Here is a 27,494-nt window from a genome sequence, read left to right on the forward strand (position 1 = left end):
CTCTCCATGATTAGTACCCATCCGTTGTTTCTTGTCCTACCTTCAGCTGCTTTGGAGAACAGGTTGAACCCTTCTACTTGTGGCAGCCCCTCAAATATTGGAAGACTGCTATCATGTCTCCCCTAGTCTTTCTTTTCATTAGACTAGACATCCCCAGTTCCCGCAACCATTCTTCGCTAAGTTTTAGTCTCCAGTCCCCTAATCATCTTTGTTGCTCTTCTCTGCACTCTTTCTAGAGTCTCAACATCTTTGTTATATCATGGTGACCAAAACTCGGTGCAATATTCCAAGACTTTAAGACTTCAACTCCCAGAATTCACCAAACAGCATTGCTTTAAGATAGGTTGACTCCCCTCTTCTCTGTGACAGTCCCTCAAATACTGGAAGATTCTATCATGTCATGCCCAATCCTTCTCCTCATTAGACTAGACATAACGTGTTCCCACAATCAGGCCCCCGTCATCACATCGTGACTAGCTGAAAGCTAAGGGCATATATCAGTCCAGTATCTTATTTTATTTTTTTTAATATAAACGATGCTGTGCTTCAATGATGGCCTAGACCAGGAGTAGGCAACCTTAGCTCTTTTATGACTCATGGACTTCAACTCCCAGAATTCCTGAGCCAGCCTGGCTCAGCTTGGAAACCTCTCCCTTTCCCCTCAGCATGGCTGGCTCAGGAAATCTGGGAGTTGAAGTCCACGAGTCATAAAAGAGCCAAGGTTGCCTACCCCTGGCCTAGACGTTGGTATTTGAACACAGATCTTTTTAACATTTATATTTTACTGTGTTTTACTAATCTATGTGAAATGTTAATATATATTGCAGTCCACACAGGATATGCTATACACTAAATAAATTGATCTCCTTTGAACGGTAACCTCCTGTTTCCACCCCGCTCTGCTGCTTGGGGGAGTGGCCCCCATCACCTCCCCACCCCAGCATTCTCCTACCTGAAATCACCTCTAATAGGAGCATGAGTTTGAGGCCATTCCGGAAATCTTCTTCAATATTCTCAATCTGCGTCCCTGCTTTCCGCAAGTGGGAATTGCACCAAGCTGTGAAAGTCTGAGGGGGTGGGGGAAGAAAAACAGCGAAAATCAATATGGAATATTTGGCTGTCACAAGTACAGCGGAATAACAAGTTTCCAGAGAAATAGCAGCTTTGTTAGGTTTACACACAAAAAAAGTCCTTAAACATTTATCGCAGTGTAAGGTTTTGCGCTCTAGAGTCTCAGTCACCAAATATATTTGTTTGTTTGTATCCCATCTTTTTATTATGTTTACACAGAACTCAAGGCAGTAAACATATCCAGCTCACTTCCTCCTCCTAGTTCCCCTACAGCGATAACCCTGTGAGGTAGGTAGGGCTGAGAGAGGGAGGGACTGGCCCAAAGTCACCCAGCTGGCTTTCATGCCTAAGGCGGGACTAGAACTCACCAACTTCTGATGACTGGGTCAAAGTGACCCAGCCAGCTCTCATGTATAGGATGGAAGTTTGGAATATTGCAACGTGAATATTGCATCCAGTTTTGGTCACCACGATGTAAAAAAGATGCTGAGACTCTAGAAAGAGTGCAGAGAAGAGCTACAAAGATGATCAGGGGGCTGGAGGCCAAAACATATAAGGACCGATTGTTGGAATTGGGGATGTCTAGTTTAATGAAGAGAAGGACAAGGGGGGACATGATAGCAAGTCTTCCAGTATCTCAGGGGCTGCCCCAAAGAAGAGGGAGTCAAGCTATTCTCCAAAGGGCCTGAAGGCCAAACAAGAAGCAACGGATAGAAATGAATCAAGGAGAGAAGCAACCTAGAACTAAGGAGAAACTTCCTGACTGTGAGAACAATTAACCAGTGGAACAACCTGCCTCCAGAAGCGGTGGATGCTCCAACACTGGAAGTTTTCAAGAAGAGACTGGACAGCCATTTGTCTGTATTGGTATAGGGTTTCCTGCCTGAGCAGGGGGTTGGACTAGATGACCTCCAAGGTCCCTTCCAATTTTATTATTATTATTATTATTATTATTATTATTATTATTATTATTATTATTATTATTAATAATAATAATAATAATAATAATAATAGGGAAGCCAGATTCACTTAACAACCAATTTAACTACTGCAGAGATTCCTTTAACAGGAATGGCAGGAAAGGCCATAAAATGGGGCAAAACTCACTTAACAACTGTCTCGCTTAGCAACAGAAATTTTGGGCTCAATTGTGGTCGTAAGTCGAGGATTATCTACACAGCGGCTATTTTACCTGTTCTTCCTTAGCCTTTTTTTCCCCCAAAAGAGATAGAGTAAACTGGGAGGAAATGAGCTGGCTGAATCCTAATGGATAATTCAAATGAGTAATCGGAATCAGCGTGTGGGGAAAAAAACAAAAGGCGGAACGGTTGAACCATTACTGAAATTGTTATTGAAACGGACCATTTTTCTTCAGACAGACATTGCTCTTTGAAAATGAGCAGGTAAACCCCAGAAGAAAAGATAGTTCCTATAATAGGTCCAGAGAGTAAAATGGATTTTTTTTTCTCCTTCCAATCAGTCATGTGCAATTCTTGGAGACTGCCTGAATAAGCGCCTGAGGGCAGGACAAGAAGCAACGGATGGAAACTAACCAAGGAGAGAAGCAACCTAGAACTAAGGAGAAACTTCAATCATTTATTTTGAAAACATTTGGGTCATGTCTGCTCATTGGTCTATTTCAAGGAACCATTTTTGGAAGCAAGAATTTTAAGGCTGGAATTACCATGGGAAGATGCAGAGACTCTAGACTGATGTGAATTATTTGGATTGTCAACGAAAATAAATTGGCAGGAAATTATTTTCCTGAAAGATCAGAATAAGTATCTGCTGAATCCCTTATGGAACATATTTTTTTTCCTTTATGGTTTCTGCTATAAGTTTGGCCTTTGATACAAAAAAAAAAAGATAAATTAAAATTAATTGCCGTACACTTGAAAAGTAGTAATCATATATCTATTCTTTTTTTGGGGGGGTAGCCTTTTCACAGTTACATAATTACTTTAGAAGCCAGCCTTTCTAATCAGAGGAAAATCAGGATGCAAATAAAAGTCCTAATATAAAGCAGAATGAACAACTGGACATTTGAATTGGAACAGATTTAATCCAAGCATGGAGTCTCACAAATCTTCTGTCAAATCCAGCAGCCACATGAGTTTCCTCTTGATCACTGAGTAATGAGTTGTAGCAGGAGCTTAACGTTCCTGAGATGAAGATAGATTGTATAAACAGAAAGGTCATTATGCATCCCCTGTAGATGTTGGTCCAGCTTTTCTGACTTCGCAATTCAGATGATATGCAAATATATCAGCATTGTTACAGTACTATTTTTTCCTATCTGAAATAGCATTTAACGTACTGCATAGACTTGAGGAATTTAATAACATCGTGGATTCCAGCAATCTCTGCTATTCTCAGCCAGCTTCTACCGCAGTCATAGAATTTAATGTTGTTTTTTTTCTCTATCCTGAAAATCTGCCCTTTATAGGAAAGCTCATATTTGGACTGAACATATTAGAGGATGCTTCTAAATTGAGCAGGATGCTCTAATTTTTTCCCCTGGCTTCACCTCTAAGAAAAAAATTGCTTCATGGGTTCACAAAGACTGGTTAAGCTACAAAAGCAAAATGTGCATGATTTGTGTAACGGCCAACAAATATGGGCCTCAAATTGTTTAAAATGCCAGAGCTAAGAAGCTTAACGTGAAACAAAACTGAGCTGATTAAAGACACAGATTTCTACATATAAGTGATATAACTATCAATTATTATCACTGGTCCTCCCAATTATGCTTGCAGACGGCATCCCCGTATAATACAAGTGGACAATCAATAGACAAGAATGGACCAGGTTTTTCTGGCATTCAAGAACATATACGAGGGAGAAAACTGTGTCCAAAAGCAAAATGGGTTCAGAAGGCAAGAACAGCAGAGCACAAAAAGGATGCCAGAGGCAAAAAGAAGAGTGAAAGGAGAAGATGTGGCCCTACACATTTTAAATTCCGGTGACTCCCAATCCAGCCTTTGATATTTTTTTTTTTTAAAAGAATCACTTGATCCTAAAGGACCAGGCTGCAGCTCTCCCATGCTCTATGTCTGTATTAAGTTTCTAATAGTCAAAAGAGCCACGTCCCTGATAATACAGTGGTACCCAGAAGGCTTAAGTAGACTATCGGACAAGTGCTGACTCATTATTGTAATTCAAAATGGAGGAGTGGTTGGAACGAGGAAACCTGTTAACTGGGGAGCCCAGGTTGCAACTCAGTTAAGCAAATCAGGGTTACGCATAAAGAAATCTAAATATACAAATAAGTATATGCATTCTTAACCAGGAGCACACAAGAGGCAATCCTGGGTTCAGATTCCAATTGGGTAACCTCGAGACAGTGGTTACAGGCAGTCCTCAACTTACAACCATTTGTTTAGGGACCATTCGAAGTCACAACAGCACTGGAAAAAGTGACTTACGACTGCCTTTCACACTTATGACCGTTGCAACATCCCCATGGTCACGTGATCAAAATTTGAGCACTTGGCAACTGGTATTTATTGTGGTGGCAGTGTCTCCCGGGGTCATGCACAGGGAGTCAAAAAGAGAAAATGGTCAAGATCTTTTCCTTGATAGGTTTCTGAGACAGAAAAGTCAACTGCTGCTCCAAATCTGCTTGAATGCCACCCTGAAGGGCGGGGGAAGAATCCTTGATAATTTGCAAAATGCCTTCTAGGATCCTCCGAGTAATTGTTGTAGCCTAATTACTCAAAAGGCAACAATTTCTCCTTACAGTTAGTTTGAAATTGTAAAGCAAGGGGATACTCATCCCTCATAAGACTTTAAGTCCCTTGCACTATCGAATAATGTGAGCAAAGCAACTGGCGTGCTTTGATATCTTTGTCAGACTCTATTATTTTGGCTCTTCCCCAGTCTGTAAGATTGCCAAACTGTACAGGGACCAGATCTGAGCCTCTGTGTCTCTTAACTGAGGGCTTTGTGTACGTAGGCGTGTCTCTGTGCCACTGACACAATGGGAAGCTATTTCCAGTTGCACAAACACACACAATGGGGCTAGCCAAGGCAATATCGCCCTGCAGGTGCCAGGCCAGGGATGTTTTTTGGCCCATGGGCCGCTGTTGATGAGGCTTAACAGATTTGGCAGCTCCCAACGCTGTTACAAAAGAGGCAATCCCTTCTATTGTGGGCTGCTGGAGACAGCCAAAAGATGATGAAACATCACAAAGTGGTTTGGTAGAGGGAGGAGAGGTGGATGTTTTGGTTTGCCCAATCTCATTTTGGAGAAGAGGAATGCATCTGAAGTTAGCAGCTTTTGGATTCCAGGAAGAAATGTGCGGATTGGCATCTCCCTAAAATATGTAGAACAGTGTGCAGGGGTTTATTTAATATTTGTGACACCGAAATGTGCTGAAATACATCTTTTGGTTTTAAAAAAACGTGCCAGTAACACCTCCTACAAATGCATTTAAATGCACATTTTGGAAAAAAAAAGGGGGGGAGGGAGGTTAGGGCAGATTAAAATCCCCCATTATGTGGGATTTTCGTGTGGGGACACCTTTGAGTCAGTCTTGGCTCTTGGAGACCGCACAATACAGTGCCGGAGGCTTTCTTAGCAAGATTTTTGGGCTGAGAGACTGGCCCAAAGGATCCTGGAAAGTTTCATTAAAAAAAAAACAATCAGAAAAAAACGTGGAAACGGAATAGAACCATTTCCAATTAAAAAAAATACCCCCAAGACTGTTTGTTGCTGCTACATCAACTTATTAAACAAAGCATCTCAACTTATTAAACAAAGCATGTCAACTTATTAAACAAAGCATCTCAACTTATTAAACAAAGCATCACATCCATGCCCTGCTCTCTTTTGGCCCTGGATCCCACTTTCACTTTTGTGAGTCTTTTCCATAATTCCCATAAATCCATAATGCCAGGGCTTAGAGTTAGCCTAAACTCCAATATCCTATAAGAAAGTCTTACTACACTTTTTGTACTTATGGGTTTCCAGGCAAGGGGTTGGGCCACAACTCTCCTCATCCTCACACCCAGGTGATTCAACATTATGAACATTGTAGTACAATATAGTTTGGGATCTGGGTGGGGAAGTCTTCTCCAGACTAGATGCTCTCAGGCTTTGCTGCATCCTTGGAACAATAACAACAACAACAACAAAAACTCCTCCTTAGCAATGTATTTTGTTCATACCTTTGCTACCCTGGCTTTTCCAGCTGCTCTGTTTCACATTCTCCCACTTTAAGTTTTCCCTACTACTGGCATTTAAATTGTAATCTCTACGGGCCAGAAGATTCAATCTCAAGCTTGAATAGCCAGAAATTGTGGGTGGCTGACTTGAGCAGGCATGTAGAATTGCAAGACTCTAAAACAGATAGTTTAAGAAGTGTTAAGTAAGATTAAAATTTAGCATTACTCAGAAATTCTGGCCCAGGCCTCAGATTCTAGGACTGACTGACTAGAACTGAGGAAGGAATAACAGATCTGCTTTTGGAGCAATTACGGAAGCTGAAAATTGGTCACGGGATACTTTTTGTGTTGGGATTAGTAAAAGGGTTATTGTGTGTATGAACAACTTCCATTCAGAAGACAGGTCGCAGTCCCGTTCTCCAATTATGCAGGACTTGCTCTGTCCTGTTCCACATCTGAATGCTCCAAACTAGCCACCTCTACAAGGAAGATACTAAGTCCAAGGTAGTATCCATAGCTGGATAGAGATTTAAACTGATTTTTTTCACACTGACTAACCAACATGTTATCTATTGTGGGTGCAATGGCTCAGGGGTTAAAGAAACTGAGCTTGTCAGCTGGAAAGCTGACAGCCATCGTTCGAGACTCGAGCACTGCGCAACGGGGCGAGCTCCTATTCCTGTCCCAGCTCCCGGCCATCCAGCAGTTTGAAAGCATGAAAGTAGATGAATAGGTACCACTTCAGTGGGAAGGCAACAGTGTTCCATGCACCTTTCACATATAGTCATGCTGGCCACATAACCACAGAAATGTCTTTTGACAACGCTGGCTCCCTCGGCCAAGAAACAGAGACGAGCACCACGCCCCAGAGTTGGCACATAACTGGGCAGGGCAGACTTTACTGAACCAAGCTAGCATTATTTACTAATTCAACAAATTTACATGGACGCCCAACTCACACACGCGGTGGCTCCTTTAGAAAAAAAATTACCATTTAAATGCAGCTAGTAGGGAAAACTGAAGCTGGGAGAAAGTGAAACAGAGCATCTGGAAAAGCAAAGGTAGCGAAGGTATGGGGGAAAAAAAATACATTGCGAAGGAGTTTCGTTTGTTTTTCCAAGGCCTGTTTTGTTGAGAGCATCTAGTCTGGAGATCCAACCAAACATTTTTTTTATTTTTATTTTTAAACAAACAAACAAAAAAACAGAGTTAAGTTTGTCCACACAGAGAATGCATAAAGTACTTGTTTCGCTCAGGAGATGCAACTCTCTTTAAATAGCTTCTTCGTTCTGAAGGCCCATCTATCTTTCAGGAAAGGGCAGGGAGACCCTTCTCGTACCCTAATTAAGCGCTGTCCTCTTCCAAAATACTACTATTAGCTCATCATTAACCTCCTTGCACGGCAGTAGAGCTGAAGGGCAGTTTTTAGAAACGGCCTTACATGGGCAAGGCATCTGGAACAGCAGCAGCAGCAGCTACCCGATACCCAACTGCTGTAAAACCAGCCCCACAGATCTCCAGCATCAGCAGGAAATAAGTGCCTGGACTCAGAGCTATACGACTAGGCGTTAGAAGAAACAATTCTGGATCAGCAAAATGGAGCTGGTGAAGAGAAGTTGGTATATCCAGGTATTCGCCTTTGCAAATGGGGCCAGTCTGCTCAGTAAAGTTCATTGGTCACTGTGGTCAATAGTGGCTACAGGTAGTCCTCAACTTATGACCTCGATTTGGATCAGCATTTCAGCCGTGAGTCATTGCAGTCGTAAGTTGAGGCATCACGTGGACCCGATTTTATAACTGTTAAGGGAGTCTTCACTGTCGTTAAACAGACCATGTGGTGGGTTAAGCGAATCACACGGTCCTTAAGTGCAAAACCATTTTAGCCAATAGGCATTTTTGCCGTTCTTGCTGGAAAATAGCAAAAAATAAAATAAAAAATCGCAAAGTGCGATCACAGGACCCCAGGACATGGCAAGCCAGTCATAAATGTGAACTGGTTCCAGGCCTCTAAAATATGATCGTGTGATCACAGGGATGGTGCAGCAATTGTATCTTTTGAGGCAGACCGTAAGTAACTTTTCCAAGTCCGTAGAACTTCAAATGGTCATTAATCAACCAGTTGTAAGTCAAGGACGACCCATATAAGGTGTGGCAGTCATACACGGGTGCATTAAAACATGCAATGTGTGGTGGTTAGCTGGTAAATGTTTTGTTTGACACGGGGGATCCAAGCTGAAGGAAGTGGGCCTGGAAGTACATTGTCATTTTCACTTAATCACACGTCCTTGGGTGGTGGTGGTGGTGGTGTTTTTAAAAATAAACTTTTAGATTTTGGAATAGGGAGGAAATAAACTTTGTCCTGTCTTCTTCACAAAGATGTTTATTTTTCTTATCAGCTTAAGATCAAATCCCTCCTCCAGCAATGGGATGAAAATTACATAGATCATCCTTCCTCAACCTGATCCCTCTAAGATGATCTCAAGATGGACCATGCAGAAGGAGAAGTTTTGTTAGATAAATAGGAACGTAGAACTGAATAAAGGAGAGCAGATAGATATAAGTTGTGGAAGAAAGTTTAGTTATGTGGGTGAGTCTTACTGGTCCAGCATATGCCATCTCAACCAGCATTGGAACCAGACATTGCAAAAACAAGAAAAGAGGAACTTCTTACGTACCCAACAACAACAGACCGGCAACTTTTGTGGTTATAAAAACAAGATCTAGCTAGAAGCCTGTGCATCTCGCTTCTTCTAAAAATCCCATCCCCTACATTAAATGCATTTTTAAAGAAAAGAACTAGAAGATACAAGTGTATTGTATCTTCTCAGCCAAGAAACTTCTTCAGAACTGAAAATGCTTCTTGGAGGAAAAGCGAAACGTTTTCAAGAAAAAAAAACACTCCAAGAAAGCCCAGCTGTCTTTTGGAAAAGCATCTTTGGGATAACCACGACCTGGATGAGTGAGAATCTCCACAGATATACAGATTTATTCAGTGTAGCAAGAGAGCAGAATGTGGGGAAGCTCTTGAATCAAAGCCGATGGATGCAGCTCTTTCCCAGAAACGGCCTTCCGGGCCTCAGTAACAAATTGTACTAAACGATCGGGCACATTGTGACACAATCTTAGATGCTCTTCTGGCCCTTCCCCATTATCACAAGACTTCCGTGCCTTTGACCCCAAAGTAACAGGTGGAGAGATCCTTTTGGCTATAGAGCCCAAAAGAGATCCCTGACATAGGCTACCTTGAATCACTTTAGTCACATTTAAGCTTTAGGGGAACAATATATTTTTTTTAGCTGACCTTTCCTCAGACATTATATTGATGGCATCTCAAAGTACCCAGCCGTGAAGGTGAATTAGATCCGTTATATACTTTTGGCTGAGAATCATTATCTGAAAAGATTGGTGAGGAATGCTGGTGTGCATTTGAGAGGCCAAATCAATGAGATACGCAAGAAAATGGCCATAATTTAACTGTAAGGTCACTTCAATTTGCACTGCAGAGTACAGGTCCTGTGCAGCAGTTTTGTGTGTGATTATTGGCATGAGAATACCAGCAAAATGTTGTTTAAAACTTACTCTCTGCTTATCTGGCATCATAGAAGTATCAGAAAGTACCCTGTGCTGAATCAGACTGCAACCCTGTCTTAAGAACACCAAAATTCCCTCACATGCTGCTCTCCAGATATACCTGACTACAAATCCCAAATGCTTGGTGATAAAAGGGCTTATAGGATAACTGATTAGAAGGGATCCACTCAGTGACCCTCCCCTCCTCCCCCCCTCACGCCAGGTTTTCAGGTTTTCCTACTTTTTTCTAAAGCACTGAGGACTGAAACGGATCTTTTTTCGTGTAAATTACAAGTTCAGCTACTTGTAAAGCACAGCCTGCCCTCAAAATTAGAAAAGCAAATTAGAAAATACTGTAGGACAAAAAGGCAAGAAACTTCCTTAGATGTTATAATCCAAATCTGGTTTAAAAGCCAAATAGCATTAAATATATCAAAACTCAGCTAAGCTAATCTACAGTGGCAAAAAAAATCAGGAGATGTCTTGGAGCGCCTTTTCCAATTAATAGATTTTATTAAAAAGCAGAATCTTTTGTGATCTGATGGAGGGAACTGCAGCTCACAAAAACTCACGGCTTTTAATAAGATGTGTTACTCAGAAAAGTAACACTTCCTTTTGATTTTTGTATTGTAACTCAGAGAGTTTTTCCTCATCCATATTCCATAGAAGATGCTACTTATTTCCAGTTGCCTGCCTCAAAATATACGAATAGGTGCAGAATAAAAAGGTTAATATAAGCAGAACGTTGCATATTTTTCTTCATATAATCACGTTATCTGCGGAATGAACCTGTCTAGCATAGCATTCAACTTTTTTATTATTATTAGATAACGCAGGCTAAGAGATAGTAGATACAAGGAGACCTGACAGTTAAAAAAAAAAAAGAGACTCTAAATCTAGATTCTAGAGCACAGCCCAAATCTGGCACATATGCTTTGCCCTACAAAAAAGGCCAAGTGTTCCCTCAGAGCCACAATTAAAGTACTTACTAATTTTCTGAAAACTATTGTTGCTTAAAAGCATTGACAGATCTCTTGTAACATGACTTTTGAGAGACAAGAATTCCGAGGAATGTCTCCAATTTATAACGATTACAGGAGCTCCACAAATGCTAGATGTAGCCAAGAGGGTTGCCAGGCATTTCTTACAAGAGTTGCCCAGAAAGCAGAATTGACGCATGAATGACAGGAGGTCGGATCTTTTACAGTGGCCCCCTCCCCCATCGCTATCCTTAGAAAGGAAGAGGTCACGATTTAACTGAAATAAGGATGGAGTTGGTGAATTCCTCTCTCCTTCTCCTCCCAGCCCCTAAATTCCATACGCTCCCAAATGCTCTCTCGTCGCCAGGACTTGAAAAACTCAAAAGCAGATATTGTGGGGTTGTTGTTTTTTAAGTGCAAGTGGCTTCTTTCTCATAGCACAAGAGTTCTGAGTCCTATTTTACTATCAGATATTCTGGCATGTTTGCAAATGATGGTTTAATTACTAAGGGAGTTGCATTGGCATGCAAGCCTGTGTTCTGTTCGGAAAAGAGGGCCAGGGCCATCTCTGAAAGCCTGTGATTAGGATAGGGCCCATGTGTGATAATATTTTAAACAAGCTGCGCTAGGGCCAGTTCCCAACTGCCACAAAAAAAAGATATATTTAGCTGGTTCCTTCCCTTCTCCCTTGGGTCTCTGTCATTCCAAGCATTGCTCAGACACGGCTCCAGCCCTTGGTAGATTCCACTCCGCTGACATATGTGCTCCTTGCTTCTTCTCTGCACACCCCTTCTGTCCACCAGTACTACTTTGAATCTCGCCTGACGTACGGTGCCCAAAATGTCACTCATGATTGGTTCTGTGCGGGATGGGGAACTGGCTGATGGGAAGGGACAGCTGCAGGCAACGGTATCTAATGTACAGAGATGGCAGCTGGCTCTGGGAAGATGGGTCTCCTCATTCCTATAATATAGGTGTAAGATGCCTTGCTTCCTCTAGGGTGGCGGTTAACGCTACAGAAAAATATGTATTTCAGTTCATCGGATTTCAGAAAAGCAGGTAATTTCCACAACGATTAGTTAATTCCAACACTGATTCCACCGTCAGGGTAAGTTAACTCCCCCATCAAGTTAAAAGTTATTTTTTAATCAAGACAAGTCTTTCCTCCCTGTTGCAAATTCCACTGAGTAGTTATGACCTCAGACCTCAACATCCAGTGTTTTATCCATCTTCCCACTTGGCAAATTTCCACCGAGGCCAACGCAAAGTATTTCCTCTCCCTCTCAGGAACACAGAGGTGCACCCCAGAATTACTATTAGTATTTATGATTGGCACCAGTGGAAATAAATGCAACTTTGTCAGTAAAACCAACACAGCAAGGAATGAGGAGAAACAGCCAGCTGGGTCATGAACCAGCAGCTCTCCTGGAGACGTCCCATTGAGAAAGACCCAGATTGGGCCTGGAACCCAACGCAGACATCTTGGATCTGCTGTTTTCTCTCCCTAGCTGGCCTCCTACCTTTCGCTGTTGCTTTTCCCAGGCTGGGTCAAGCAGTAAGTCCCGGTCCCAGTCTTCTTCCTGTGCCATATATTCATCAGTCACCATGTAGGAGTGGTTGTATTGGATGTGTGTTTCTATCTGCGTCGTCGTCATGTTGCCTTGTTCTGCGAAGCCCTGTCCTCTGTGCCTATTCTCTCCCCTACGATTCACGCGGTTTCCCCCCCTTGCTCAAGCTTTCGGTCTCCTTTTCCGTTCGCTCCCCTCTCGGCTCCCCTTAGAGGTCAAGATCCCCCAAGTCCTTCCAGGCTGTGTGTCTGCCTGCTTTGCAGCTGCACCTGTCAAAAACCCCTCCACGTGACCAGTCCTCAATAAGTATTATCAGCCCTGGGAAGGGAGATCAGGTTCCATCTTAAAAAGGCCACGGGGAGGGGACAGCGCAAGTGTGCCTACCAACCAGATAGGGGTGGTGAAGACAACTGTTGGGAAGCCAAGTATTCCCCCTTAAAGCAGAGCCACCAGCTCTTAAAAAAGAAATTGCTCCAGTGGGCTGAATGTCTCTCCCACAAAATCCATGCCAGATGCAGGAGAACTCTGCCGAGAGCAAGAATCTCTGCGCAGGGAGGAAATCTCCCATTTTCTGCATAAGAGGAAAAATCTTACTTATAGCACTGTCATTCACCTTCCATTAAGGTTAATGACAGTCAGATCCAAGAATAAATGTATAGCTATTAACAAACAGAACAGAACAATAGAATTGGAAGGGACCTGGGAAGTCTTGTAGCTCAATCTTCTGCTCAAGCAGGAGACCCTATACTATTTTGGACAAATGGCTGTCTAATCTTTTAAACCTGCAGTGATGAAGCACCCACAACTTCTGTAGGCAAGGCATGCCACTGATTAAATGTCAGCTGGCCTCCGTGTTGAGAAAGTAAGGCCAAATTAGTTTCCAGATGTTCTCTTAGGAATTTGGACTGCAACCGTGTTTCCCAAATAGATTCTGAAATTTCCCAGCATTTCCTAGGACAGGGGTAGGCAACCTTGGCTCTTTTATGACTCGTGGACTTCAACTCCCAGAATTCCTGAGCCGGCATGGCTCAGCTTGGAAACCTCTCCTTTTCCCCTCAGCGTGGCTGGCTCAGGAATTCTGGGAGTTGAAGTCCACGAGTCATAAAAGAGCCAAGGTTGCTTACCCCTGTGACCTGAATCCTTTTTGAGATCCTGGCACTTGGTCCTGTGAAACGTGTTTTTTTTCCCAGGTGGGTGGAATAGGGCCTCTTTATTTGGTTCTAAGTAATGAAGGAAAAAACCTTCTGCACATGTTCATTCATGTATCTATTTCACAAGGTCTGTGTAGGGGTTCCCCAATATTAAAACTAAATGCCGCACGAATCTCAGGATGTTTGGAATGTCAGAAACTGCTATTATTACCATCTTCCTATAGAAATGGTTACCTCTTGCTACAAAAAGCGCTGCAAGAACCCAACCTGTGCTTTAAAAGGTGTTAGGCGTATCGTGTCTCTTGGAAAGTCACATGTTGCATTGGGAGGCCTGAAATCCTCCCCGTGAGCTTTAAAAACGTGCCAGAAGAAATACCTGTCTAAAGGTCATTTCAGGAGGAGAGGAAAAGGTTTTCAAGACTGACCTTATTCTGTTTGGGAATACCGTGAATTCAGGTTTGGTTTAGGTTCCAAGAACTTTCTGCTTCTTTGTATTTCACCCGCATTTGCATAGCTCGATGCAGTCTCCGTTCATTTGCAGGCTGCTCCTGTTACGCAGGAGTTATTCTTAGGCTCAATGAGAAGGGCCTTGTGAAAGCTAGTGACTGCCTAGAGAGAGAAAAAATTCTGATTCACATTTAATGTTTCAAAGTAGACTAAACGTAGACAAAGCATTTTAATCCCTCGCTTAAAATCATGTTTCTACAGCATCTTATCTCTATATTTTAAGTACAGATATCAATCGACATTACAAAAAAAAGTACAGATAAACAGATCTCTGCCTTTGTTTCAAGTCCTTTTGACTTGATCTTTGTTGTTGTTGTTGTTAGTTGCGAAGTCGTGTCCGACCCATCGCGACCCCATGGACAACGTCCCTCCAGGCCTTCCTGTCCTCTACCATCTTATGGAGTCCATTGAAGCTCACGCCTACTGCTTCAGGGGCTCCATCCAGCCACCTCCTTCTCTGTCGTCCCCTTCTTCTCTTGCCCTCCATCTTTCCCAGCATCAGGCTCTTCTCCAGGGAGTCCTTCCTTCTCATTAGGTGGCCAAAGTACTTGAGTTTCCACTTCAGGATCTGGCCTTCTAAAGAGCAGTCGGGGTTGATCTCCTCCAGGACTGACCGGTTGGATCGCCTTGCAGTCCAGGGGACTAGCAGGAGTCTTCTCCACCACCATTGGTCAAAGGCCTCCATTCTTTGGCGCTCGGCCTTTCTTATGGTCCAGCTTTCACAGCCATACATTGCAACTGGGAAAACCGTGGCCTTGACTATACTCACTTTTGATCTTAGCAACCATAAGAAACAGAAGTCATGGTCCTAATATGCTTGCTTCTTGGCTTTTAAATAGTCAATGTTTCTTGGCAAGATTATGCAAAGACTTTGTTCCTTGTTTTCAAGAGAGGGAGAAAATTAACCAACACAAAGCCACAGGAAGCACTTTTGGGATAAAAACTCACTCTCCCACTTTCTAACACAGTAAATAGGTGCAAGAAAGTTTATTTCATTTAATCTATTCTTTAACTCATGAAATTCCCCCCAATGGGGGGTGCACCATTCCTGGAGGTACTGCAATACCAGGCTGATGCTTGGAGTGGACGGAGCAAGCCCCTATTCCATCTCCCTGTTCCAAAAATCCATTTAATATGTAGTCCTCAAATAGAGGACATATCAGATATTAAACTGATAAGAACAGATACTACACTTGATCTTAGCCAAAAGGCCGAGAAGCGATACCTTTCCCATCCAGCAGCCGCCTAGGGCATTCTTTCCTAGGAAACCTCAGATTACGAGGAGCAAATTCCTTACGGAAGCTATTCTTTATCACCTCGGAATCATCAGTGTTTTGCAATCTCATCAGATGCACTCTGACCAAGTGCCTATTTCTACTGTCCACGTTAACAGCCTCCTGTTGTGAAGTTTAACTATAAAAATTAAGAATTCTGTTAGCAACGTTCATTTCCTGACTGCCTGGGTGCTTCTTCTGACAGCGATTGGTGATACATTTACATAAGCCTTCCCATTTTCCCCCATCATGCTTTTGGGGCTGCTATGTCAGGACTTACCAGTAGAGACCTCAATCCTACTCAATTCTTGTTCCATGAGCATTCTGAAAGAAAGAAAGAAAAAGGCCGGTGAGAATAAGATAAATAAAAGAGAATGGCATAATGACATTTCTTGCACAAAACTTCCTAGTTTTCACATCTGTTCAAAAATTTAGTAGCAAAGACAGATGTTTCAGAAGCTTTGCTTGCCGTTTCCTTCAACCTTTTGAGTATGGATTATAGAAGCTTATTTTGAAAAAAAATAACTGGTTCTTCGTATTCCTTAAACACACACAACCCTGTTACAGACTCACTTGCTCCGCGTCATACATATCAAAATGAACCAGCAACAATTATTAGGAGTACTGTAGTAGCTTTGAGTGCCCCATGGAGGAGAATCCCAAATTCAGAACTGAAGAAGCTTCTTGGATGAGAAGCAAAACATTTTCAAGGAAAAAACCCAAGAAAGTCCCATTTGCCTTTTGGAAAAGCCCTTTTGGGACAATCATGATTGGATGATAGAGAATATCCATAAACAATACCAAATTCAATAATAAACAGAAGATGTATTAATCCAGGGACCGGTTCCGAGGAGAAAGGTTTTTCCACGGACCGGAAAGTGTGTGGTTTTGTATGCTGCCTGCATTCTACAATGCATTCTACATTCTATGCTCCTGAGCGTATAAAAAAAGCCATCCTATGTTGCATTCATATTGGTACAGGGGCATTATAGGCAGTGCTTTGATCGCAACCCTGGGACAATCTTGACTTTTTTTTTTTTACATCTTTTTTACATCGACAGCTGGACAGTGAATGAAAAAGGACGGTGGAAAGCGGATCCACGTTTCTGAATTATGGATCCAGAAGTGGTGAATGCTCCAACACTGGAAGTTTTTAAGAAGAGACTGGACAGCCATTTGTCTGAAATGGTATAGGGTTTCCTGCCTGAGCAGGGGGTTGGGCCAGATGACCTCCAAGGTCCCTTCCAACTTTATTATTATTATTATTATTATTATTATTATTATTATTATTATTATTATTATTATTATTAATAATAATAATAATAATAATAATAATAATAATAATATCTGGAGATAAATTGCAAAGATTTGCAGGAAAAATTAGCCCGACTCAGCAAAGGCAGAGAAAGTGGATCAACAAACCAAGATTTATTTGATCTGGGCTTGGGGTGCGGATGAATGAGGATGAACTACGAGGGGAAAAACGATCAGGGGGGCCAGAGGTTTGAGGTAAGTCGTCCTTAAGACAATGGATAGGTGGATCAAGGAGATCCCAGGCCTGTTTTTGAAGATGGAGGAGCCAGATTTAAACACAGACCGAGATGAAGAGCATTTGCCCATACAATAGCAGGCCTTTGCGGCCGCCTGTTAAGAACAATATGATCGTTTGAACGCTTGGCTAGAATCGCATCCCTGACACGCTTGTCAGTGAGGCAAGTTGCTGAGGTAAACAAGGAAAGTCTCCGAAGTCAGAGCGCCGATTGGATAGAATCGGCTCGAAAGGCGGGTTTAGCCGGAGTGGCTGCCGCCGCCGATTGGCTGAACGATTTGAGCGGGAAGGGGCGGCTGAAGCGAAGCCGGAAGAGAGGCGCGTGGGCCGCGCACGCGCCGCCATGGAAGGCCGCGACTGGGACCGGAGGGTGCTGCCCGTGTGCGCCGGGGCCGTGTTGGCTACCACGCTGGTCGCGGAGGTGCTGATGGTGCTGCTGCGGTTCCGTCCGCCCGGACAGCCGTTCCCGTTGTGGCCCATCGCCTCGCTGCTTTTCCTGCTGGCCAGCGCGCTGGAGAACGCTTGGCGCTTCATCATGGCTTCGCCCAGCACGCGCGGCGTCATGCTGGCGGGGGCGGGGCAAGGATGGGAGTGAGTGGGCGTGGTTAGGGTCGCGGCGGGGCGGGGGCCAATGGGAAAGCGGTCGCGCGTCGAGGGAGGAGCTTCTAGAAATGGCGGGAAAATGGAGGTGGGGGGGGAAATTTCCATAATGATAAGAGTTAGATTTCTTGAGAGGGAAGATGGTGATGAAGCAGTAGCGGAAGGGATCTCTGCACATGCACAGGGACACGCTGTTCCTCCATTGGGTTTCTTTCTTTTCAAAACTTCAGAAAAAAAGGGACAGAATCTGGGAGAATATCGGCCTTTCCCAACAGGACAGATGGGCTGCTTTAGAGCAAATAACCCAACTTTTAACCTTGTTGAACTTAAGCCCCCATTTCCCCCAGGTTTATGAGGTCTGCGTCTCAAGGAAGCAGGGGAGTGACTAAAAGTGTAAAGGAATGGAAGAGTATTGGAAGGTGGAATTGCTTTCTCTCAGCCCAGTCCACCTCACAGAGCTGTTGTGGGGAAAATAGGAGGAGTATTAGGTATATTTGTTGCTTGGAGTGAGTTATAAAAATTATCAGGCATTATTTAAATTTAAATAATAATAATAATAATAATAATAATAATAATAATAATAATAATAATAATAATAATAATAATAATAATAATAATAATAATAATATTTGTGGGCTGCAGTTTTCAGACAGACCACTAGATGGCAGTAAAGACACATGGGCTATTATTCTTTGCTGCCATCTAGTGACTGCCTCACGAATGCATTTTATCTGTTAAATCTTCTATTGGGCCGTCAATTGCTTCAATTTTTTTGCATCAAGGAGGATTTGGAACCCCAAAGGAAGACAAATGTGCTCCTTGGGCTGCACCCGTAAGGCTGCGTTGCCTTATTTATTTATATCCAACGTTTATTTTTTTTATAAACAACTCAAGACGGTGAACGTATTTAATGCTCCTCCTTCTTCCATTTTGCCCCACAACAATCTTGTGAGGTGGTTGGGCTGAGAGACAGAGACTGGTGTAATGTAACCCAGCTGGCTTTCCTGCCTATGGCGAGACTAGAACTCGCCGTCTTCTTGTGACTGGCCAAAGTCACCCAGCCAGCTTTCATGCCTAAGGCAGGACTAGAACTCTCTCTTTCCTGGTGATTGGCCCAAAGTCACCCAGCCGGCTTTCATGCCTTAGGTGGGACTAGAACTCACTGTCTCCTGGTGATTAGCCCAAAGTTACCCTGCTGGCTTTCATGCCTAAGGCAGGGCTAGAACTCACCATCTCCTGGTGATTGACTCAAAGTCACCCAGCTGGCTTTCATGTCTAAGGTGGGACTAGAACTCACCGTCTCCCGGTGATTGGTTCAAAGATACCCAACCAGCTCCATCAATTCTTCCCCCCTCTCCCAACACTCATTCTTTCTCCTCCTTCCAGTTACTGCTATTCCTGCCAGACCCACGTGCCGCCTCGCTGCAGCCACTGCTTCTCCTGCAACGTTTGTGTCCTGCGGCGAGATCACCATTGCCTGCTGCTCGGCCAGTGCGTGGGCTATCAAAACTACCGCTACTTCCTCTGCCTGCTGCTCTACGGGTCGGTCGCCTTGCTGTACGGCAGCTTGCTCAACGTCAACGTGGTTTGGATGCTGCTAGAGGAAGGCGGCCTTGCCCACACCGTCCTCCTGCTGATGCTGCCTTGGCTCATGCTCCTGATGGGTAAGAACGAGCCAGAGCTTTTATTTATTTAACTTTTATGCCAGCCATCTCTCCTGGATGCCATCTTTGGGAGGCTTTCATATATATATATATATATAAAAAAAACCCAATTCAGATGGTCCTTGACTTAACAACCGTTCGTTTAGTGACCGTTCAAAGTCACCAAGGCACTGAAAAAAGTGACTTATGACTGTTTTTGACATTTCACAACACAATTTGGACGCTTGGCAATCGGCCTTTATTTAGGATGGTCGCAGTGTCCTGGGATCACGTGATTGCTTTCTGCAATCTTCTAACGAGCCAAGTCGATGGGGAAGTCAGATTCCCTTAACAACTGCAGTGATTGGCTTAGCAACTTTGATAAGAAAGGTCGTAAAATGGTTCAAAATTCACTTAACAACTGTCTCAGCAACAGAAAATTTTGGCCTCAGTTGTGTTTGTAAGACCCGGATTACCTGTAAAACGTTAGAACAGGGGTCTCCAACCTATGGCCGTGGCCTATTGGCCACCGGGCCACATGAGTGGCTGGCTAGTGCGCGCGCATCTGTGCATGCACTCACCCCCCCCCCCGTGCTAGCATCACCGCAAGTGTCACATGGGCCTTAGTGTCACCGCAAGCGTCGTGCACAGGTGCATGTAAAGGCCCCTCCCTTTCCCTCCGGGCCCCAACCCAAACAGGCTGGGGACCTCTGTTAGAACATTAATAATAATTTACAATGAAAAGATGGGTAAGAAGGGAGCAAGACTCACAGGAGGCTAGGTGAAGCCTCAATCATGGCTGGCTGGGGAATTCTGGGAGTTGAAGTCCCCATGTCTTCAAGTTGCCAAAGATGAAGCAGCTCAAAATGACGCTTCGCCTTCCTTCTCTTACAGGGCAAGTCAATTTCGTGACCTTTGCCTACGCTTTTATGACTGATGTCTGCGTGGTGGGCTTCTTGTTCTGCCTCAGTTTCCTGCTGTTCCACAGCTTGCTGGCCCTGCGCGGACAGACCACCAAAGAATGGTTTGAAGGAAATCGCCAGTACCACCTGGGTTGGCGAGACAACCTTCGACAAGTCATGGGAGACCGCTGGCTGCTGGCCTTCCTCACGCCTTTCGTCGGTTCCCCTTTGCCAGGAGATGGAATCACTTTCCAAACCAGATCTCCGAAAACGGAAGTGCTCTCCAGACCCCGCAGTTACTAAAGGCGAGTTCTAGGATTCTATAAACAGTTAGGCAACATTGGCAGAATCCAAACATTACGTTGAACTGGTTTGTTAAAACAATAAGTGCAAAGTCACCTTGCAGAGAGGTGGGAGGCAAACAAAATAATTATAAATAAATTACTGCAATCTGTAGTGCTGCGTTCCTTGACTTAAAGCCATTTATTTAGCGACCGTTCCAGGTTACATTTCTGAAAAACGGATTTGTGAATCTCACGACAGATTCTCTCTCTTCTAGGGTTTCCCCAGTTATGAGGAAAGTTGAGCTTCTTTCAGTGATGGCTCGCTTCGTTCAAAAGCAGACGACAACTTTGGCGAAATCTCTGAAGGCTTGGCCTTACATCGTTGAAAGCTGAAAGCAATTTGATCTTGGAACGGTGGTGACAGATTCCTTCCCCCCACCCTCTCCCTGGAAAGGGGCTTGCCATGTTTTTCTTTCAGTGATCTGAAAAGAAGGAAATTGCTAATGTAGGGCAAGAGAAATTGACACTTGTGCTCAGCTAAATTGATCTAAATGCAGTGGTTTGATACTGAACCATTTTTTCTCCTGGTCCAAAGTGCACTATATATATATATATTATTTTCTCAGCTAAAAACAAAAGAAAAACACTGTCTAGAAATGGATTCAGGGACCAAAATCCAAGATTATAATGCTTTGCATTTCAGTTTTTTTTTCTTCCGTTGCAGCAATTGTGAGACTGGTTTTTTTCCCCCCCTGAGCCCTGGGATTGTGCAAAAGTCAACAAAACGTAGGTTGTGAGATACTAGGGTGGTGTTTCTCAAGTTTGGCAACTTTAAGACCAGTGGATTTCTTAACTCCCAGAATTCCCCAGCCAGCAGGCTTTAATATGGGTGGACTTCAATTCCCAAAATTAAATCATGCTGGAATTCTGGGAGATGAAATCAATCCATCTTCAAGTCATCAAGGTTAGGGGCTACTGTGTCAGAGAGATGATAACAATTTTTATCCCTTGCTGTTCCGCCTATTCCTGGCACTGTTCCAGTCACGGTATCCACCCAAATGTGTCTCTTCCTCCTCTTTTCATATCTAAAATCTCCCTATCCCCATAAACCTGGTTTGCACTGTGAGAGACCCACAAAGTGTGCGCGTGGGGGAAACCCAACATTTGCTGTATTCTTTTTTTGTTTTTGTTAATGAATTTATCCGCTGTGTTCTATGATTGTTAGTTTTATATTTTTTTAAATGCTTTAATGTTTTTATGCTGTAAGCCGCCAAGAATTGTTGGATATAAGATGGGTAGCAAATAAATTTCCTAAATAAATACGTTTAACATTTATACAGTGGCCTTTTATATTTAACGGAGCACTGATTGCGCTGTAAACTTTTCAACCTGAAAAACAGGATCTCTTTTTCCATTTCTTCAAGCCAGGGGTGCAAAATATTATCAATGGGAGGTAATTTTAACGTCAGGGTAATGCGATGGCCCTCGGTTGGTGTGAAAAAACTCCAGAAGTTCAAAAGCAGCACTGTGCTTTCCCAGATGTCTGCCTCTCTTAGTAACTATGAATTATGTTGGCCTTGGATAAATTATTAAAATTATATTGGTGATAAACTCCACAGGGAAGTGTGGGCAAATGACCTTTTTTTCTGTTTTAACATTACATCTAACTCCTTGAGAAGAGGTAAATAAATGGGGGGGAAAAGTGGCAATGCCATCCTTTTGTGTTCTCTTTGTGTTGTTGTTTTAAGAGTTCCAGGCTGTAAGCCACACCATCTCTGAGTCATTTTCCGCATCTTACAACTATGTCCATGCTGATTTTGAAAATAAATTGCCTATCCTATCTAACTCAGAACCGAAACCAAATACTAATATGGAAAATGCTGCCAGCTATGTGCCCAAATTTTAAATCCTCTTTCTCTCTTTCTCAGGGTCCAGCTTTCACAATAATGAGCATAGCTAGAGTGCAGAAATCAAGAGGGCGTGACAGAATTGTCTGTATCTTTGAGACGCAAACGTGGTTTGGATTCTTGCAACCCAGATGTAGGTTAGACGTGAATAAGACTGTTTTTTGTTTAGATCTGTTCAAGAGTCTGTTGTTTTATTTCTTTTTATGTAGTTATCAAATGTTTAACTGTCCAACTTTACAGAACAGCTCTGTTTACTGATTTAACATTCTTCCCTCAGCACTCCTCCAGGGCAGGTATAAGAGAACACCAATAGCAGAACGGGTATGTATATGTGGTAAAGGAGAAGTCGAAGACATCTCACATGTTTTATTGTACTGTGAGTTATACCGAGTTTATAGGTCAGCATATATTCTTCCCTTATTAAAGAGATTGCCAGGAAGGGCAGACAATTTTTATGTAGGCTTTCTCCTCCAGGACTCAAAACCCTTCTATCACACAAGCAGTGGCAAAATACTGTGTTGCGGCAATGTCCACAAGAAAAAAATTGGTAACAGATTTATAGCCGTCAACCTGTGCCAATTTTTTGGAGATATCTCTAATAATTTTTGGAACATTAGATTTACTCACACACTTATCGGCTTTCCACTCACGTAAACTAGGGAGTGACCCTAACATTTTGAAAACATGTATTTTCTTAACAAGGATGTTATTATTTACCATTAATGTCAGTACTATTTTTATTTTATTTTTTTCTTAATATATTGTAAAAAGTGATGTCTATTGCTGGTCTACGACCGTAATAAAGTTGTTGTTGTTGTTGTTGTTATTATTATTATTATTATTATTATTATTACTGATTAGAGCAATGTTTCTCTACTTCACCAACTTAAATCTGGCTGGATGTCAACTCCCATGTTGGCTGGGGAATTCTGGGAATTGAAGTCCACACAAGTTTAAGTTAACCCTAATAACACTGGAGTAGAGAAAGACTGATCCCTTAAACCACACCAAATATCCTGCTCGGCTAAAGCTTCCATTCGAGTCTCCTTTGGCTTCCGGGAAGGGGCTGTTGAAACACACATTGTAAAAATAATAACCAATATATATTTCTTTCCAGGGACTGAGTTCAACCTTGTGACACAGACTCGGGGTACAAGGCCCAGCTAGACTTCAAATCTTAGCGATGATGTTTCCGTGCCAACGTCCAGCCTGTCCTGTGTCTTGCCTTTATTCCAGAACCCTATGCTTTAGCTGAGCTTGTTCTGAAGGAGGACCAGTTGCTTCGGTAACCAGGGAGTAGCCAGGACTCTTCCATGTTGTCGTGGGCACCATGTTGAACCCTCATCGCCAGTCGGTGCTGACCAATGCCTGTATCAAGCCCTCCGTGGATCCCATTACTCGGACCCCCGGTACCATTTATGAACCAAAAGGGCAGGTCCGACTTTTGGGTCTGCTTTCAGAAAATACCCCGTCACAGCAGGTAGCTTGGGTTGGGCCTGGCACCATTGTCATGCGTTATGGGTTCATTTCCTGCAGAAAACTCTTAATTTGTCTTAACTAACCAGCTGGAGGAGAAGAGCAGGCAGAGCCCGGGGGTGGTGGAGTAAAGCACGTCATCAGCTCAGAATCGTTATGTTGCCATAAATGGTCTAAAACTCTAAATCCAACTCCTCTTGAATTCCATTGTTTCTTATCTAGTAACATTTTAAGACTAATGTTAGTTGACTAGACTCTTTATGTATAGGCTTGAGCAATAACATCTTACCTGTAACTTAACCTACTGTATGATCCTGTTTTTTCATTCCTGACGCTAGCAACAGCAGGATCTGTCAGTGCATTAAGCTTTGGTGGAGGCAAGGAATAGCCAAGCACCCAGGAGAGGCTGTCTAGTCTCTTTTAAGAAGAGACTGGACAGCCACTTGTCTGGAATGGTATAGGATCCCTGCTCAGGTTGGACCAGAAGATCTCTGAGGTCCCTTCCAACTCTGTTATTCTGTTATATCTTCCTAAGCATCTCCGTTGATACCCATCGAGTTCCCTCTTCCCTTTTTCTCATTTAAAAAAATTCTGTTAAAATTGTCATAAAACTAAGCCGCCCGGAGTCACCTTGTAAGGGAGATGGGCAGCATAAACACGACATAAATAAATACATGAAAACCATAAGATAACAAATAAAAATAAACGAGAAAGGGGAAGAAAGGTGTAGGCGAAGGGAAAAAGGGGGGGGGGAAGCATCGACTCCCAACCTCTTTCGGCGGAGTAAAATACAGAATTAAAACTGCAGCTTCCACTTTTTTCATTTACCAATTTAACCAATACTAAGTTTCTATAGCAACAAGCTATTCATCAGCAAAGGCTCACGTCCAGAGTTCATTGTTTTCTGCCTCGAACACCAAGTCCAAATGATATAGAGACTATATCATTTGAAGAATGGTTGCAGGAATTGGGTAAAGCCATGTCACTAGGAGGGACATGATAGCAGTATTCCAGTATTCGAGGGGCTGCCCCAAAGAAGAGGGGGTCAACTTATTTTCCAAAGCCCCAGAAGGCAGGACGAGAAACAACAGATGGAAACTAATCAAGGAGAGAAGCAACCTGGAACTAAGGAGAAACTTCCTGACAGTGAGAACAATTAACCAGTGGAACAGCTTGCCACCAGAAGTTGTGGGTGCTCCATCACTGGAGTTTTTTAAGAAGAGACTGGACAGCCACCTGAAATGGTCTAGATCAGCGGCTCCCAACCTTTAATCCTCTTAGTTGCTCTTCTCTGCACTTTTTCCAAAGTCTCAACATCTTTTTTGTAATGTGGTGACCAAAACTGGACTAGTGGTCTTTCAAGAAATCTTCTTGGATTTCTTCCTGGGGGAGGCATGCCAAATAGGGTCATGGCATCCAGCTTATTGGGCCGATCCGGAGAATCTCAGCCTTTGGCTTTCCATTGGAACATATTGCCCCCCCATAGAAGAGGCTCAGTTCAGCCGCTAAGGATTACTAAGGATTTATAAAGTGGTACTAATATTAAAATTGCCCAAGAGGAACAACATCTCCAAAGCGCCTGAAGGCAGGACAAGAAGCAACGGATGGAAACTAATCAAGGAGAGAAGCAACCTAGGTCTAAGGAGAAACTTCCTGACAGAACCATTAACCAGTGGAACAACCTGCCTCCAGAAGCTGTGAATGCTCCAACACTGGAAGTTTTTAAGAAGAGACTGGACAGCCATTTGTCCGAAATGGTATAGGGTCTCCTGCCTGAGCAGGGGGTTGGACTAGATGACCTGCAAGGTCCCTTCCAACTTTTTTATTATTATTATTATTACTATTACTATTACTATTATCTTTATTGTTATCATTATTATCATTATTATTATCTTTCTCTGTCCTTGACCCAGGAGGACTACCTGGATGCTGGCGATGGACTGCTCATCTGTATGAAACGTACTAAGAAAAAAGTCCTCCGCCCTCTCTTCAAGGGCTGCTGGGAACCCGAACAAACCGTCCCAGATGTCAGTGAAGCCTCGGATGCCGAGCCGGATCAAGACGTAAAGAGGCAAGTTTCGTGAACTCTTCCTCTGGTTAATCCTGGGGCAAGGCCCCCTTTTTGAAATTAGGTTGCTATCCGTGACCCTAGGATTGCGGGTTCTCCAGGAACGTGAAGCCAGCTGTAAGGGGGTTTGTGTAGGTCTATGAAAAAAAAAGCTCAGGGTATGTGTGCAGCTGTGTGCAGTGGTATGTGGGAAAGACCTTGGGAGACAGGCGAAGAGGGGCTGCTAAGGGAACGGGCGGATAAGAGGCAGCTGAGCCCACAGCTGCATAATGGATGGAGAAGGAGGGTGAGAAGGGACCCTCCCTAGTTTCTCAGGCTGTAAAGGGGGGGAGAATCTAGATCTATGGAAAACAGTTCAGACTGTGTGCAGGTATGTGTAAGGATATCTGGGGAAGACCTTGGGAGACGGAGCAAAGAGACCCTGCCCAAGAACGGTCAGAGAAGAGACAGCAGAGCCCTCAGCTGTGTAACAGACAGGGCAAGAGGCTCAGAAGGGACCCTCCGTAGTTTCTCAAGCTGCACTGTGCAAGATTCTGTCAACCTAATTTCACAACAGAGTAGAATTAGCTCCTCTGTTTCGTGTCTTATCTGGTTGACCCTCTGAGGCCCAGAGCCCGTGTGCAGGATCCGTGTCTGATCTTGGCTCCACTTTCCCCTAGGCAGCTGGAGCCTGCCCCTCAGGAGCAGAGCAATGAACCTCCTCCGCCTCCTTCCGAAAACCCCAAAATGTCTTCTCGCCAAGGCTCCTTCCCCTTTCACTGGATGTGGGAGAGCTTTTCCATCAAGGGCCAGACCATCTGCCAAGACCAGGATTTGGATAAGTCCAAGAAGCTGACCTTGCCACGCGCTTCGACCGCCCCGCCCCGGGAGCCCCCTTACAACCCTGACACGGTCTTGGGCTGCCCAGCTCCCAAAGAGGGCCCCTGCTTGGGGGTCCCCAAGTCTTCCAGAACTCCGGAGGTCCCCTGCAGCAGACCCCAGAGGTATCTGCCCCACACGAGCTTGGTTCCTAGGAGCTCTCTCCTGCCTCTCTTCTGGAAGATGGAGGCCCGGTCAGAAGCCCGGAAGCGGCAGATGCGCCAGGAACGTCGCCGTTGGCTGAATCTCACCCAGCAGCTCCTGAACCTGGAAGGGCAGCGTCTCTCACGGGAAAAGCTCCTCTCGCTGGAGGAGTTAGAAGAGAAACTTCGAGCGGAGATGCTCTGCTTAGCCACGGAGCCCGAAGAGCCGGGCCCTCAAAAGGAGAAAAGGAAAGCCAAGACGCGTGGCCCCACGCCCAAGGAGGAGCTGAGCTTCAAGCCAGTCATTAATCAGAAGGTGCCCAACTTCAAGCAGCTGCAAAGGCGCTTCCAAGAACAGCTGGAGCAGAAGAAAGAGCAAGGTGGGTGCTGGAGACCCTGACTGACAGCAGGGGTTCATGAGGGCTAGGAAGGGGGAGGGGAGCCAGCAGCCAGGTGAATGATAGCAATAACACCTAGACTTATCTACTGCTTCACAGTGCTTCTCAGCCTTCTCTAAGCGGTTTACAGAGTCGGCATATTTGCCCCCAACAATCTGGGTCCTCATTTTACGGACCTCGAAAGGATGGAAGGCCGGTCAGGATTGAATTCCTGGCAGTCGGCAGAGTTAGCCTGCAATACTGCCTTCTGACCACTGCGCCACTATGAGAATGGAATGGAATGGAATAATAGAGTGGAGTGGAATGGAATTGAATTAGAATTAGAATTAGAGTTAGAGTTAGAGTTAGAGTTAGAGTTAGAGTTAGAGTTAGAGTTAGA

General features: G+C 43.8%; 3 protein-coding genes and 1 non-coding gene across 4 annotated transcripts in view; 2 read left to right on the forward strand and 2 right to left on the reverse strand.

The window, feature by feature from the left end:
* The window catches only part of ACTN3 (actinin alpha 3), a 30,511-nt gene extending 17,848 nt beyond the window's left edge, over positions 1-12,663 (reverse strand). The window contains exons 1-2 of the mRNA XM_015831742.1: positions 12,308-12,663; positions 953-1,067 (exon numbers count right to left, since the gene is read on the reverse strand). Of these exons, the coding sequence (XP_015687228.1) occupies positions 953-1,067; positions 12,308-12,442 (250 nt within the window). The 5' untranslated portion in view covers positions 12,443-12,663. The remainder of the gene's footprint in view (positions 1-952; positions 1,068-12,307) is intronic.
* Positions 12,664-15,045: 2,382 nt separating this feature from the next.
* Positions 15,046-15,236, reverse strand: LOC114923920. Its single transcript, XR_003810736.1, has one exon. It is a non-coding gene; the product is annotated as a U2 spliceosomal RNA (small nuclear RNA).
* Positions 15,237-17,179: 1,943 nt separating this feature from the next.
* Positions 17,180-20,875, forward strand: ZDHHC24 (zinc finger DHHC-type containing 24). The gene is made up of 4 exons (XM_015831743.1): positions 17,180-17,427; positions 18,823-19,100; positions 19,974-20,286; positions 20,541-20,875. The coding sequence occupies exons 1-3, from the start codon at positions 17,180-17,182 to the stop codon at positions 20,282-20,284; spliced, it is 837 nt and encodes a 278-aa protein (XP_015687229.1). The 3' UTR covers positions 20,285-20,286; positions 20,541-20,875.
* Positions 20,876-23,487: 2,612 nt separating this feature from the next.
* Positions 23,488-27,494, forward strand: part of TSGA10IP (testis specific 10 interacting protein) — a 10,327-nt gene continuing 6,320 nt past the window's right edge. Inside the window, exons 1-3 of the mRNA XM_029287261.1 lie at positions 23,488-23,652; positions 25,562-25,723; positions 26,380-27,097. Coding sequence (XP_029143094.1) covers positions 23,503-23,652; positions 25,562-25,723; positions 26,380-27,097 — 1,030 coding nt within the window. The 5' untranslated portion in view covers positions 23,488-23,502. The remainder of the gene's footprint in view (positions 23,653-25,561; positions 25,724-26,379; positions 27,098-27,494) is intronic.

Source organism: Protobothrops mucrosquamatus, unplaced genomic scaffold (genome assembly GCF_001527695.2).
Source record: "Protobothrops mucrosquamatus isolate PMUCROS unplaced genomic scaffold, P.Mucros_1.0 scaffold_278, whole genome shotgun sequence".
Taxonomy (NCBI): Eukaryota; Metazoa; Chordata; class Lepidosauria; order Squamata; family Viperidae; genus Protobothrops; species Protobothrops mucrosquamatus.